The sequence below is a fragment of the Megalopta genalis genome, chromosome 2, assembly GCF_051020955.1.
Source record: "Megalopta genalis isolate 19385.01 chromosome 2, iyMegGena1_principal, whole genome shotgun sequence".
Taxonomy (NCBI): domain Eukaryota; kingdom Metazoa; phylum Arthropoda; class Insecta; order Hymenoptera; family Halictidae; genus Megalopta; species Megalopta genalis.
In genome coordinates this window covers 28,374,416-28,389,197 of record NC_135014.1, presented here as the reverse complement: position 1 = coordinate 28,389,197, position 14,782 = coordinate 28,374,416, and the positions used below count along the sequence as shown (strand labels likewise).

The 14,782-nt window shown below is 45.7% G+C and overlaps 2 protein-coding genes across 10 annotated transcripts in view; one reads left to right on the top strand and one right to left on the bottom strand.

The window, feature by feature from the left end:
• The window catches only part of eag (potassium voltage-gated channel protein ether a go-go), a 124,230-nt gene that overhangs the window by 97,315 nt on the left and 12,133 nt on the right, over window positions 1-14,782 (top strand). For 6 of the 8 annotated variants that reach the window (XM_033486443.2, XM_033486444.2, XM_033486449.2 and 3 more), the window contains 3 exons: window positions 4,495-4,610; window positions 6,411-6,527; window positions 13,956-14,113. In XM_033486443.2, the coding sequence (XP_033342334.2) occupies window positions 4,495-4,610; window positions 6,411-6,527; window positions 13,956-14,113 (391 nt within the window). The remainder of the gene's footprint in view (window positions 1-4,494; window positions 4,611-6,410; window positions 6,528-13,955; window positions 14,114-14,782) is intronic. The other 2 variants (XM_033486446.2, XM_033486453.2) reach the window with 1 other exon arrangement.
• Window positions 589-3,116, bottom strand: LOC117229737 (MTOR-associated protein MEAK7). Of its 2 annotated transcripts, none has more exons than XM_033486455.2 (2): window positions 2,956-3,116; window positions 589-2,618 (listed from the first exon to the last, which is right to left on the bottom strand). In XM_033486455.2, exon 2 carries the CDS (start codon window positions 2,616-2,618, stop codon window positions 1,287-1,289), a length of 1,332 nt encoding a protein of 443 aa, XP_033342346.1. In that variant the 5' UTR covers window positions 2,956-3,116; the 3' UTR covers window positions 589-1,286. The 2 variants fall into 2 exon arrangements, with proteins under 2 accessions (XP_033342346.1, XP_033342345.1); XM_033486454.2 differs by having other exon boundaries at window positions 2,893-3,115.

Genomic DNA, 14,782 nt, shown 5'->3' with positions numbered 1-14,782 from the left:
TTTTTGAACAATTATTTGAGACGTTCTTGACCAGAAGACTAGTAATAGACTGATAAGACTACATTTATTTTCAACGACTGGACTGTGTCTGGGAGAAGCTCGATTATATTCTGCTAGATAATATAATTTCAAAAGAATATTATATAATATATATTAATCTAAATGATTCGATGGATCATGGATGAGATCATTGTACAATTTTTGAACAATTATTTGAGACGTTCTTGACCGTTGGATTGGGATTTTAGAACTGTTAGAAACACTTTTAACATTTTTAAAAATGTAAACAAAGATAATGAAAACATAGTGACGCCTCAGAGTCATCACTATTTAGGGTTCCTACCTTCCCCCCCTTTTTCATAAAGGTTTCAGTTCGTTAGAGTGAGAGAGTCATCCGCATTATGCTCCATTATTCTTTGTCACCATGGGAATAACATGCATCTTCATCTTGGAACGTTCGGTAACCGAATTCGTTTCAAGGCTGAACAGAATGTCGCGTGAACGTGAACAGGAAGCGGGGATAGCTAAGCGAAGAGATTCGTTCGGGTCCGGTTTTCTCAGGGTCGCGGCTAATAAAGTAGACCGTCGCCGAGGTTCCCAGTGATTTATTAAACCCCAAAAAGTTTGGAACAACAGAGTGCGGTGTTCTTTCTTTGGTTTCTGTCGATTCGTCGTCGTCGTCACATAGGAATAAAACACGCACAACGCACTACACAGTCTTATATAACAATATACATAGTATAACCGATGTTTATCGCGCGATGATTTCCTGATAACGTCGAGCGGTCCGTTTGCTAAATGACTCATGACTCGCACACCCAGGCACTAGAGAATAGGCATTCAAAAGAGACACACGGCGACACTCGTTTTAACACGTTCGCTCTTCCCGACAGCCGCGACACGGTGGGCTCGTTCAGTGAAAATAAGTCACACGGCGGACAAAATGATGTTGACAAATGGTTTCAGCGAGAGAGAGAGATATGTTATATATATGTATGTGTATATGTATATCAGGCCGTTACAGAGACACGCGTAGAATTTTCTTGAAACGCAACGAACGGCGAACGGAAACGAACGCTTATTATTGACCCGTTAAACGACTAACGAATTCATACGACCTCGGTGGCCGCCGTTTATTTCCTCGCTCGCCGCGGATACAGATTACGTATTGGTTTTACAATGATATCTCTCTGTTCTAAGAAGCTGGTTTACATTTTACGTAGCCTGATACAGATTTCGTGTAATAATCGGTAACACGTCGGCGCGGAACCGGTGCGCCCATATCATCACTCTTTCGTCTCTTTCACAATGTCGCTGTACATTGTGCGCCCGGACATTTCCAGTATCGCTTTCGAGGTGTTGTCCTTGTCCAGGACCGACGTAGAGTCTCGCACGTTCTCCTCGACCTCCGGCATCGGGCCCACACCCCACACTTCACAGTGCTTGATCTTGAAGGTCTCCTTGCCACTGAGCTGCACGTAGTTCTGGAAGGTGGTGCAGGTCTGGCTCGACTTCCCGGTCCCGTATTCGCAGTCCAGCCACAATCCGGGATAGTTGAACTGCCCTCCCATCAGCAGACCGTTGAGCATGGTCTGCTGGTAGAGGTTCAAATACTGGTAGTGCTTGTTGTAACCCGTCGACGAGAACGTCAGTATGTCCGGCTCGAGTTTGAATAGAAACGAGGTTTGGTTCCCTATGAAATTCGGCCCGACCGCCCAACTGTCCGAGGCGAAGCCGCCGAACACGTGGTTATCCGTATCTTGGAGGATGATGATCGTGGCGCCTTGCATGGTGATTCTCCCCAGCATGGTCGAGAACGACTCGCCGTGCACCTGGCTGGAAAACAAGAATCTCCATTCGTTACGAAGATCGTGGGGCAAGCTTAGATTCAAGAACAGAACGTCGCCGAGCCCCAGAATGCTGGGAAAGTGGGGTATGTTCTCCAGACCCTTGCAGACAGGCAGCAGATTCAAGTCGTTTATCCTGCCGCTGGTGCTCTTGTCTCCTTTCTTCTGAGACACTAGGAAAAGGCACTGGAAGACGTGCGATTGGATAATCTTGAACGTGGCAGCCGTGACGAACCAGTTCTCTATCTGTTCGATGGTCAGGGTGTCGCCAAGTTTAACAATGTCTTCGCACAGAGTTCTAGAACGCATTCCTATCCTCCTGGTGTTCACCGTGCAACCGATGCTGCTCCAGCTCATGTAATGAGCGTTGCCGGAGTTCTTCTGTAGTCTCAGGTAGGAATTAATCGTGGCTTGAACGTACTGTAGAAAAGTCTCGGTGGGTATCTCTTGCCTCTGCTCCTCTTCGGAGAATCCGTTGAAAACTAAGCTGGTCCTCTCCTCCGGATTGCCTCTGACGGCGAACACATAGAGACGGCCAAAGTTCTCTCCGTTGATGGCGGAGGCCTTCTTGCCTGGCTCGTAGCAGAGAAATCGCACCACGAACTGCAACAACGTGTCGTCTAGGTGGATAGACCAGTGCTTGAATATGTCCTCGCGTTTTATGGAGCCAGAGCTACGGAACATCGACTTGAACAGATTTTCTACCAATGTCAGCTCGTCCGAGGATAGTATATTCGCGGTGGAGGATGTGCGGCTCCATGCGTGACCCATCTGGAACAATTGGAGAAGGTTACAACGAGATACGGTCGACGAACTACGCGTTCACTGCTACAAACGTCGCGTCGGTGATAGTCCCGTCTGATTAGAGAACACCTATTCTACTTGACCGACGCATCTCACTTTCTCCTTATTGGCATTCGCGTTACGTCGATCGTACGCGTGACACGAAACCGAAGAGATGTCGCCGTTTCCGTCGTTAGATCGAATTATAATCTCCGTTCGTCCCGACGAGGAAGATACACCGTTGCACAGAGATCTCACACACCTTATCGCGGTTTCACCGTGGTAATTAAGATCGAATGGCGAAAGTACGCCCGAGGCTGCACACCTTTCCTCCGAGTCAGGTTCGATGCATCCGAGACGAAGTTCCGAAACGGAACTCGTCGACGGAACGGTCCGCGACCTTTGCCGTTCCCCAGCAGATAAATAAAATATTTTAAGGTTAGTTCGAGCTACGGGCGGTATTCGTCTGCTACTTGTGCGCCTATCGACTCCCGCCACGGCGCATGCGTCGTGGCCGAATGTGGGCGTGCGAAACCGCCTCGTCCCTTTTCGTCTTGCGGCTTTTCATCCGGAAAAACAATAGCCGGGACCGTTGTTTCGCCGGCAAAACAACAGGGAAACCTATCGAAATCAATTCGACCGAATCCCGACGGGGCCGTCGCACGCGGAGACCGGAACGAGGACCGTTTTAAACAGCCAGCCTCGAGGCCGTGTTGCAACGCGGACTTTTCGCGGACATTTTGAATTCCCTAAAATGAGGTTCGCATAAATCAAATCAGGGGCTGCCGCCTATGCGTACAGGTTCTCGCCCATCGATTTTCGTGCAATTAACAAATCGTAAGCGAGACTCTCGACGACCGAAATTCTATGAACCAAGCCGGTCTACGAAAGGTATTTAAACAAAACAAAAAAAAAATATATATCTGATTCAATTATATAAAATGTACGAAGAACGTCGGTGAAACGAGCATCGACTTTTTATTTTAGACAATGTCGGCCATATTGTTGGATTACCGCATCGCGTGGTATTTTATATTTAGCACGATTTTCGCCGGCGGGGGGAGGAAATACCGAGTTCGACAACGCGAATTGGCTCGTGTTATTGTAAATCTAATTTCGAACGGTACAATGCGGCCCGCGGCCGCGCTCACGGGCCATATTATAATCATTAATACTGAATAATTAACCGAATAATCGTCACCTACATAGTAAGGGGCGGAAAACCGATAGAGGAGGGTCCCGCGCGTTGCGGAACATTAATAATAGCAATGGAGATTCCCGGGAGCAGAAATAATTATTCCGGGAACCATAAATAATCCGCGGCCGTCCGATACAATTGCGATCCCGCTTAAATATTTGTTTAACCGACGAAACGAACCGGGCCCCGAGAACATTCTGTCCGTGCGGTTTAATTACGAAACGCCGCGAGAGAGAGACGCGCCGACGAAATATTTTCCAGGCGAAATTTAACATTACCCGACGATTTCACGTTATCAGGACGACACGCCGGGAAATACGTTCGCATCGATTTTCTGTTCGAGATCATCGTCCATGCATCCCCATCCATTATGCAGCCACATTACCAACAACGTCGGCTCCATTCAACAGTTCAATTTCCCGCGGACACGGTAGAATCTCGATTTATCCGAACAACAGTTTTTCGGCGATAATAATAACCCGCGCGATTCGTCGTACGGGGAACATCGTACTCGTTCACCGTGTCACCGTCACTTTGTCCTCTAGTAGTTCGGATAACCGAGGTTCGATCAGTGTCCATCGTCTAAAACGGCCGAAAATACCTCCCGACACCGTCGATTCAACGTTCACACAGAACCGGCCAAACGATTGCTATATTTGTGTGCAGCTGATATTCCGGAAAGTGGCCGACGTCCGGCGCGAAAAAGAGCTGGCCGAGCGGAGGAAAAACGAGCCGCAGATGGATCAAGCGCAGGATCACCTGGTGCGCAAAATTTTCTCGAGGTAGGGACAGATTTGTTGCCATTGAGCTCGAATGGATAACTCGAAAAAAAAACAACGCGAGTCCATTCCGCGCGGGACGCGCTGTTCGCCGCCGCCTCGCTCGACGGTCCCTCGTCCTCTCGTTCACTCGGCGACCATAACTCGATGATCGCTGCCGCGGGACGATCGTTCAAGCTGCGACGAGATAGAATCCATAGCGGTTCCAGCTGTGAGAAACCTTCGGCAATTTTGATTGCGAGAAGAACCGGACGCTTCGGTAGCTTGTTCGAACGACGCCCGCTGTTTCAACCCTTCGCGGCCGAGGACTACGCGCGGAGAATTACGCTGGAACAAGATACGCGGTTCTCGGCATCGTCGTTGGACGTTCGCATTCGTCCTCGAAGGGTTGCTCTGCGGGGAGCTGCTCGGACGAGCTGGAAAGCTCTCCGATTCGAGACTAAATGCAGCAGGTTCTCCCTAATTCGCGTTCAATGCAGAAAAATGGACAATTTGGAAAGAGGAGATGCGATCGTCCGAGCCTTTTATAGTCAACGATTATAAAAACGAGCCGCTAGGTTCGATTAAATCGTGTCTGCTCTCCCCAAATGGTCCATTTTTCCGCGCAATCTCGGTGCAAATTGAGGAGAATTTCCTGCAACAGTGCGAACGAGACAACGCGTTGCCGCCAGGAAGAGAGCTCTTTCTCGCCGATCGCAGGATAATAGGGTTTAATCGATGCCTGTTGCGTGTCGGAATCGATCGGAGCCTTCCCTCGAACCAAGTTGGAGGACGAAAGGGTTCGCAGGATTCGGGGCGGAAGATAGAAGAGCGAATCGAGACGAGGGGCCGCGAACGAAGCGTGTCCCGGACGCTTGAATTTTGCTCGAAAAGCGCGTGCGTTCCTCGTGCTGTCGTTCGATCGATGTTCACGCTCGAAAAAGCGAGGCTTGTCTCAGGACGGGACGTTTCTCATCCCTAAGTCCTGGCGTAATCGGGACTTATGTCCCCGGCGGGGGCATAAGGTTCCCCGGCTGGCTCGAAACAGCGGGGAACGCGCGTGCGTTCTTATCGATTGTTCGGCTAGGCGGACCGACTAAAAAAGAAAAAACGTTTCTAAGAGATTAACTAACACCAACGACCAACGAGGATTCGTTGACGAGAACATTTATACGGAACTCACGGGAGCAAGAGCGTCTGCGAGAAAGGGAGAGAGCGTGTGTGTCGATGGAAGCGTGCGAGCGTGTGAGTGCGTGCTGTAATCAAGGGAGCCCAATCAAAACGACGACGCGTTAAAGAAAGCAGAGCTGTGTGTCGTCTGCGGGCGATTCACGTTTACTATTACTACTACTACTACCACTACTACTCTACTACTATTACTAGTATTACTACTATTACTACTACTACTACTTACTATTACTACTATTACTACTACTACTACTTAATACTACTACTTACTACTACTACTATTACTACTTACTACTACTATTACTACTACTACTTACTACTACTACTACTACTACTACTACTACTACTACTACTACTACTACTACTACTACTACTACTACTACTATTACTACTACTACTTACTACTACTACTATTACTAATACTACTTACTACTCTACTACTACTACTACTACTACTACTACTACTACTACTACTACTACTACTACTACTACTACTACTACTACTACTACTTACTTCTACTACTACTACTACTACTATTACTACTACTTCTACTACTACTATTCCAATCCGTATCTCTCTGTGGTAAATTGTTGTTGATTGTTGATCGTTGCTTGGCTGGCCTGTTGTCCGAAAAGGTTCAAGACCGACGGGGAAGCCCAGATTGGCGTGACCAGGGCCGCAAACGGACGGTCCCAGCAGGATTCCGACGAGGAGCTCACCGTGAACGTCCTGCCGCCCTGGCCCAGTTTTAGGCAATTTCATTTCTTACGTATTTATTTATCTTCTTCATTCTTTTTTATTGCCATCTTTGCTACTTCTTACGTACCAATTTCTCTTTATGATAAAAAATAAAAAAACCTTGCAAAACGTTCGAATGGAAATAAGGAAAGAAAGAAAGAAAGAAAGACAGACAGAAAAAAATGAAAAGCATCGAATAAGAAAAGGAAAGATAAATGAAAGAGAACGCTCTCTCTCTCTCGAATTACGTACTCTCGATTAAATTATTGCTATTCAATTGATTCGATTCTATTATTATTCTTCTTCTTCTTCTCATTACGATTATATTTACCATCGTTATTATTATTGTATTATATTATTATTATTATTGTTATTATTATGGTTATTATTATTATTATTATTGTTATTATTATACACTCTCAACTGTGACTTTTCTATCGCTATACATATATGTATATTGTATATGTGTGTACATATATACATATATATACATGTCTATGAATATATCGCTGGATATAAATGTTTATATATGTATACGTACATATACGTATACGTGGCTGCTGGGAGAAAACGACGCGTGCCGCTGTAACGAACGATTTCGTATGCGCTCGATTTCAATCAAGATAATTACTCGGAACACGTGGAAAAGACCAAGTCGGAATAAAACCGCTGTGAACGTCGCTGTGTAACGAGTAAACCCCGGATCTTGATGCGAGCGTGACAAAAACGAGTAGATCGAAGGAAAAATTCGGTAAAATCGTTCGAAGAATTTCGCGCGTTGTTTTACAAGAACAATGAGACCGAATTTGGTTCCACTTTTTGCCAATTTTATTGCCGCTTAACGCCTAGATGCACGTAACACCTAAACGCGTCTAATGTATTTTATAGCAACGTCAAGACTGGATTTGTTTCACACTAGATTTACAGAGCGCAAAAAAACAGCTGCTTCATATCAATTTATAAAAGTAACAATAAGACATTTGTCCTGATTTTTGACAAGCGTTATCGTTACGTTTGCCTTGCGCAGCCTTGAAAAGATTATTATCGTTATTATTATTATTATTTATTTGTTCTTATTTAGCGTCTCCAATTTTTGAAAAAAAAAAGAAAAAAGAGAAGGAAACACACGCGTACATTGTTCCAGTATCACGCGATTCTCGCGGAGAATTTTCATCTCGGACGGAGAGCGACGCGACGGTCCGCCGCGGACAGAGACAAGGAACGTTCGAGGAATTTAATCGGCGGACAATTTCGAAAGCGCACGACGCGACTCGCGACGTTTTCTCCGCGCTGCCACGGACACCCGTATATACATCTCTATATGTATACGTTACACGGATGGGATATTGTACACGCGACCACGCGCTAGACACGGTACCACGTCCGACGCGCGGCATCAATTTTTCATTGTTTTTGACCGTCCGGAGAGAGACATTCCCGGGGACACAGCTACAAGAAATACATTCATGATTTTCGCGGGCACAAGAGAACCGCGCCGCGGGTACATATTTAACGAGCGACGAGCTGCCGTCACGCTAACTGTTTTTTTTCGCCGCGTTTTCTTCTTCTTTTTTTTTTCTCTCTCTCGCATTGCCCGAAGAACAACTCCTCGGCGCGCTCTCTGCGAGCGCGCGCTAATTCTCTCTCTTGACGAGTTCGGCGCTCGAAAGACGCCCGTTCTAACGTTCTCGAGCGATGATCGAGACGCTCGTTTTCTTTACCGGAAAAAAGGGTATCACGGATGTGCAATCGCTGTACACACGCTTTCAAACAGACAACCGAGTTCTATATAGATACAAATATATATATACATATATATACAATACACGTATGTATATATGTATATGTACAACGGTGCTGCACGTATATATATGTACATATGTATACATATGTATATACATACAGATTTATTCTATTTTCACAGCACGTCCACGAGACACACCCGCCTGGTCGAATCGAGGCTCGGCTATTCTTAGATAACCGTGCACGTAAGACGTTCTTGGTATGCATAGACGCCCGCGAAAAGAAAAGAAAAAAAGCAAAGAAAAACAAAAGAAAAAAAAAAGAAACATGAAAAAGAAGCCCGACGAACGCTCGTCGACGCTCGTCTTATCTGTCTTAATCCTATCGAGAGAGAATCGAGATGATCGAGAGAAAACCGGAACGCCCTGTCTGTCTCCCATCGCGCGGGAACACCGGAGACCCGGCGGGACGCCGCAACCTCTTTCTTTATCTTTCTGTTTCGAAAGTTTGAATTGCTGCCGATCGGGTCGTCCGTAACGCTAATCCGAATACTTTTCGCCAGGTGTGCTAGAGAACGATTCAACCCTCGAGCGGCCGCGGCGTTCGTTGATCGGAGACTGCCCCCCGACGCTCGGGGGTTGAAAGAAAGCGGTAGAAACTTTTCTAAGCTAACGTAATCGTTCGTAGTCGCTCGACCCTGTAATTACAGCGATTATAATCGTTCGCGCGAAACGGTCCCACTGTTTCTCTCACCCCGGCGCGAGAGGTGCACCGATCTCGCAGGCCTTTTCTCGCGGAATTGATCGATCTATCTTCGACGTTTCGAGGACGTTCCGAGGACGTTCTGTCGATTTCGTTGGAAGGACGTTCCGAGGACGTTTCGAGGACGTTTCGAGGACGTTCCAAGGACGTTTCGAGGACGTTTCGAGGACGTTCCGAGGACGTTTCGAGGACGTTCTGTCGATTTCGTCAAAAAGACGTTCCGAGGACGTTCCGAGGACGTTTCGAGGACGTTCCGAGGACGTTCCGAGGACGCCCCGTGGACGTTTCGAGAACGTTCCGAGGACGTTTCGAGGACGTTCTGTCGATTTCGTCAGAAGGACGTTCCGAGGACGTTCTGAGGACGTTTCGAGGACGTTCTGTCGATTTCGTCGGAAAGACGTACCGAGGACGTTTCGAGGACGTTCCGAGGACGTTCCTCGCGGATGGTCGTGGCCTCTCGCGCGAGTGTACGTTCTCGTCCCCCCCCCCCGTAACCCGTCCCGCAAGAAAATCAACGGCGATTACGGCAGCCGCAGGCCAGAGATACAGTCTCCCGCAGCTTCCGTTTTGTTCCGTAGATGACGTAGACGGCCCAGGCAGCAGAAACGGCGTCGTAAAACTGCTCGCCCCGCACCCGTATCCCCGGTATCCTCCTGTTATCTCTCAGGTGCGACCCGGGAGCGCTCGATTCGGCCAGGTGTCGCATCCCTCGGGAGATGCGTGTACACACCACCACCACCACCACCACCACCACTACCACCACTACCACCACCACCACCACCACTACCATCACCACCATCACCACCACCACCACCACCACCCCCGACGCCATATAAATACGATGTTTGCCAATTTTCTGGCGATCACTGCAGTTCTGACGAATGCTAGAGTGCTGTAAGATATACGGCTTTAGAGGGTTATGCGCATCTTTCTCCCACCATATAAATATAATATAATATATATATATATACATATCGTAATATAATATAATATAATATAATATAGTATATATATGTGTATATATACGTATGCATAGAGACGTTGTATGTATATATATACGTTTTTAGTGGATACCAGGGTTGTATAGTGCGGACCCAAGGGCTCCGTAACTCTTTCGCCCGGCGTTCTTAATCATGCGGCCGACATGATTGTCGGCTTAATCCGTTGCCTCTCGCGAGCCCGGATTTCCGTCGAGATCTCATCGTCGGGATATCTTCTCGTAGAACAGAGATATTTTGTTAAAGATATTTCGAGGGCTGATCGATTCTGCGAAATGAAAATTATCGTCGAAAATTGCCTCGCGACGAAACGAAATTTTGCTTCTTTCTTTGATTAGCGACTATTCGAGCGACTCGAAGACGATACGTGGACGTTCGTTGGTTCTTCCGATTGAACAATTTACATTGTTTTAAATTTTATTTTACTAATTTTATCGTACTCTGTGCGTAGCTTGGATCTTGGATTTTGTTTGAAGACGACGCGATCGTGCGCGCTGCAAATCGAACGTCGGAATATAGTAAATTCTCCCTAATTGACGCTGAAATTGTGCACGAAAATGGAGAATTTCGGAGGAGGGGATTAAATTGAATAAGCCTCGCGGCTTATTTTTATATTTTCCGATTAGTCGACAATTGTAAAAACGCGGCGCAAGGCTCGAATAATTATATCTCCCTCCTCTCGTTTCGTGCAGAATCCGAGCGTCAATTAGGGAGAACTTGCTTTCGATATCTTGTAATCCCAGGGATGAGGGATCGCGGAGCAACGGGTTGAACCAGGGATGATCTCGGCTCGCGAAACGGAGGAAATTTCACTGGAAACTCGCAGTCCCGCGGAGCGAAAGAAGTGGCGAAGTCCTCGCTGCGCCTCGAGCATCCGATCCTTTTACGATTTTATGCAACGCCGAATGCATGTGACGTACACACTCTAGGATTCAAGTTTCTCTCTTCTCTACTCTTCTCCCTTCTCTCTTGTCTCTTTTCTTCTGTCTACCTCTAGATATCCGTCCACCTATCTATCTATCTATCTATCTGTCTATCTATCTATCTATATATCTATATATCTATCTATCTATCTGTCTATCTGTCTATCTATCTGTCTATCTGTCTATCTGTCTATCTGTCTATCTGTCTATCTGTCTATCCATCTATCTGACTCTGCTCTCAATCTCTACCTCTCTGTCACCTGTACTTATATATATGTATATATATGTGTATATATACATATATATAAATATATATTTCTATATACATACACGGACACACCGACACACAAGGAGACGTATACATATTATCTATATACTATACCACCGGTGGCGGGTGTAGCTGCTTGAAAGACTGCCAGACCGCCGCGAGCCGATACAAAGTCGCAGAAAACACGGATACCGTTCTCGAAGAGAACCCGATCAGCGTGCCTCGATCGTGTGTCGCATGGTTCTTGTGCATGATACATAGATACTTAGAGCGCCTAGAAGTAATTCGACGTCGATTATATGCAGGTGGTATCGAGGATCCTCGCGGAGAGAGGAAACGCGGCTCCCATCGTCGGAGATCGTCGGCCCGCGGCTAAACCGGACGTCCGTCGGGCAGCTCGCGGCACCGTGACCACCGTATCATCGGACGTCGCGCGTCGATCGAACGAGATCGTGACTCGAACAAGAATCGTTCCGGCAAGTTCTGATGGACGCCGAGAAACCGTCGACCCGGTCCGAGGAGGATTTTTGTTTATCGACGAATTGTATCAACGAATTTAATATAACGATTTAATCAACGAATATCGCTTGGAATTCGTATCAAGTCGTATAACTCCGTATCACTTCGTTTCTAATTACGTTATTAGTTATTGTTTTGTATACCGTTGTCGAATCGTTGCTTTCGCCATTTTGAGCTTCGTTTGCGAACGTTTCGTCGATACTCTGAGCTTTTATTTAGTCGATTTCAATCTTGATTTTTCAATTCGCGAATATTGAAGAATTTATGCAGGGTGTCCAATATTATTTTATATATTTATATATTTATATATTTTTTATATTTATATTTATCTCCTTTTATATATATTTATTTATTTCTATATTTATATTTTATATGTTTATTATATAGTCGCGGAAAGGCGTGATTTCTGAGGTGATTTGAAGCAACTTTTTCCTTAGCGAAAACGCAATCCGCGGCTTCGTTTACAAGTTATTAACGAAAAACATGGGCCAATCGGAGAGCGAGTGCGTTCGGCGCTCCGCCCTTGCGGCCAATGACGCGCGTGTCCGCCGTACGACGCAGCGGCAGTGGTCGCGAGGGCGGAGCGTCAGCCGTGCGCGATCTCTCGTTGGTCAAGGTTTCTCGTTATACCTAAACTGTACATTTTTGTTATAAACGTGCAAAATCCACAGTCTTGCAAAAACATGCAAGGATTAATCTCGTTATATTGTTTCCTATTCTTGTACAATATGTACCGCGAAGCAGAACAAAAGTGAACGTTTTAAATAATGCTTTAAAATAACCTTAAAGCCACATATGAGCCGTTTATTTTGAAAGTGGCATAAGTCATTCTTTTTTTTTAAGTGAAAAGATACCGTTCAATTGTAATTAGTGTTACCATTAACTCGATTTTTTTGAAAAAGTGACTTATGCCACTTTCAAAATGAATGGCTCATATACTGATTTATCATTGTGTCTTACCGTAACTTCGCTTCTAATGTTTGTTCTGTTTCTCTGTTATCGCGAAGAAAATGTTGCATCTTAACATTCAGATCGAACACCGTACGCGAATTTACTTTTAATTAGAAATTAGAAATTCGTCGTTGATCCAGAGGTTGACATTCGCTAGTTTTACGTTACATGAATTATTTTTCGTTCTACGCTACGGAGGGTTGGAGCTCTGTTTTTGTCAGAATTTCGCGCAGCGTATCGGTGGCGAGATAATCCGGCAGCCCGGTTTTTAGCCGTCCGCCGCGATTTGTTATTCCGCTCGAGTCCCGGCATAGTCAGCCGATAATTCGAAGTTCGAGCCGGGAGCGCAATTACGACGCTGTCCTCGAGTTGCCGAGGTCGGTCGATCCTGTGAAACGACCGACCAGCGAACGAGTAGAGATCCCGGCTAGACCGTGCGAGCCGGGAAGGATCGAGTCCAGTCACGATCCAGAATCTGATCGACGCGCGGCCCGTCCCTTACCCGTATGTTTTATCGGCATCTTTTATCACCACTGCGACTACTTGTCTTTCGAATCCCGTAGGCACACCAAAGTAGGTTGCTCGTGAACACACCGCTGGAGCTGTCTCCCTTTTTTCTAGCCTAAGTAGAAACGAACTTGACTCATATATATATATATATCTTTTTGCCACCAAGCGAATACATCAAAATACTATTACCATATCTCTTCTTTACCCCGTCCGACTGAAAGAAAAAAAAAGAAAAGAAAAGATCAAAACCAAAAAAAAAACAAAAAAATACGCAAACGAATTTAGAGAAGAAAAGAGAAAAAAACTCGTCGTCGATGATACACGAGTGCGTCGTAAAAAGCGACGATCTTCTCTCTCTCTCTCACTCTCTCCCTCTCTGTCTCTCGCGCTGATCGAGAACCGAGAGAACGGAACAATCGCTGGAGATGAAAGTTTCACGGATGTGCCCCGAGAGAGAGACAAAGTGAAACACACCTCCCGCCCGCACCACCTCACCCCTATATATGTATATATAAATATATACAACCCCCGACCAGGGGTACAGAAAAGAAAAAAAAAAGAGTATTTGATCCGATCTTCTCCTATTCTCCACCGACTTTGTACACCATGTATTTTATTATTATACCCCTTTACTTATTAATTGAATCGCCTAGTGAAACTGGCCTCTTTGACCCCCGTAAAATTGTAAATAGCCCCGAACAGGGTGGTATTCTCGCGCGGCATTACTAAACACGAGCGTTTCTCGCTCTCTACTTTTTTTCGATCCAGGTTCCGCAGGGAGAGGCACACCGCCGACGTCGAGAAGGGCGACGGGAAGGACGCCAAGGACGGCAAGGAGGGCGAGTCCTCGCACTCGAGGAAACTCTCCACCGCCGACGAGAACACTGCCGCCAAGCCGCGAACCGGCAAGTGGGGACGATTGTTAGGTAACTGTTATCAGCTCCGATCTGACCGTTCCACGGCGCCAACGAATGGGCATTCGTTCCGAGACATTGACGATTAATTGGTATCTTTCATTATGTGACCGATGGCTAGTGGTATCTCTTTCGTTCTTTCAGTTAATTCAATAATTAATTATATCTTTCATTTTGAGACTAACGACATCTTAAATTCTAGGACTAATGGCATCTTGCATTCTGGGATCAACGGCATCTTAAATTCTGAGGCTAATGACATCTTGCATTCTGAGACTAATGGCCAAAGACAACTTTAATTCTGAGACTAATGACCAAAGACATCTTTAATTCGGAGACTAATGACCAAAGACAACTTTAATTCTGGGACTAATAATTAAGGACATCTTTCATTCTGAGACTAATGATTAATGACATCCCACATTCTAAGACTAATAACATGTTTCATTCTGAGACTAACGACATTTTTAATTCTAAGAGTAATGACATCTTGCATTCTGAGACTAATGACCAAAGACAACTTTAATTCTGAGACTAATGACCAAAGACATCTTTAATTCGGAGACTAATGACCAAAGACAACTTTAATTCTGGGACTAATAATTAAGGACATCTTTCATTCTGAGACTAATGATTAATGACATCCCACATTCTAAGACTAATAACATGTTTCATTCTGAG

Coding starts and splice junctions, on each gene's coding strand:
- LOC117229737 (XM_033486455.2), bottom strand. CDS start 2,618: ATGGGTCACGCATGGAGCCGCACATCCTCCACCGCGAATATACTATCC.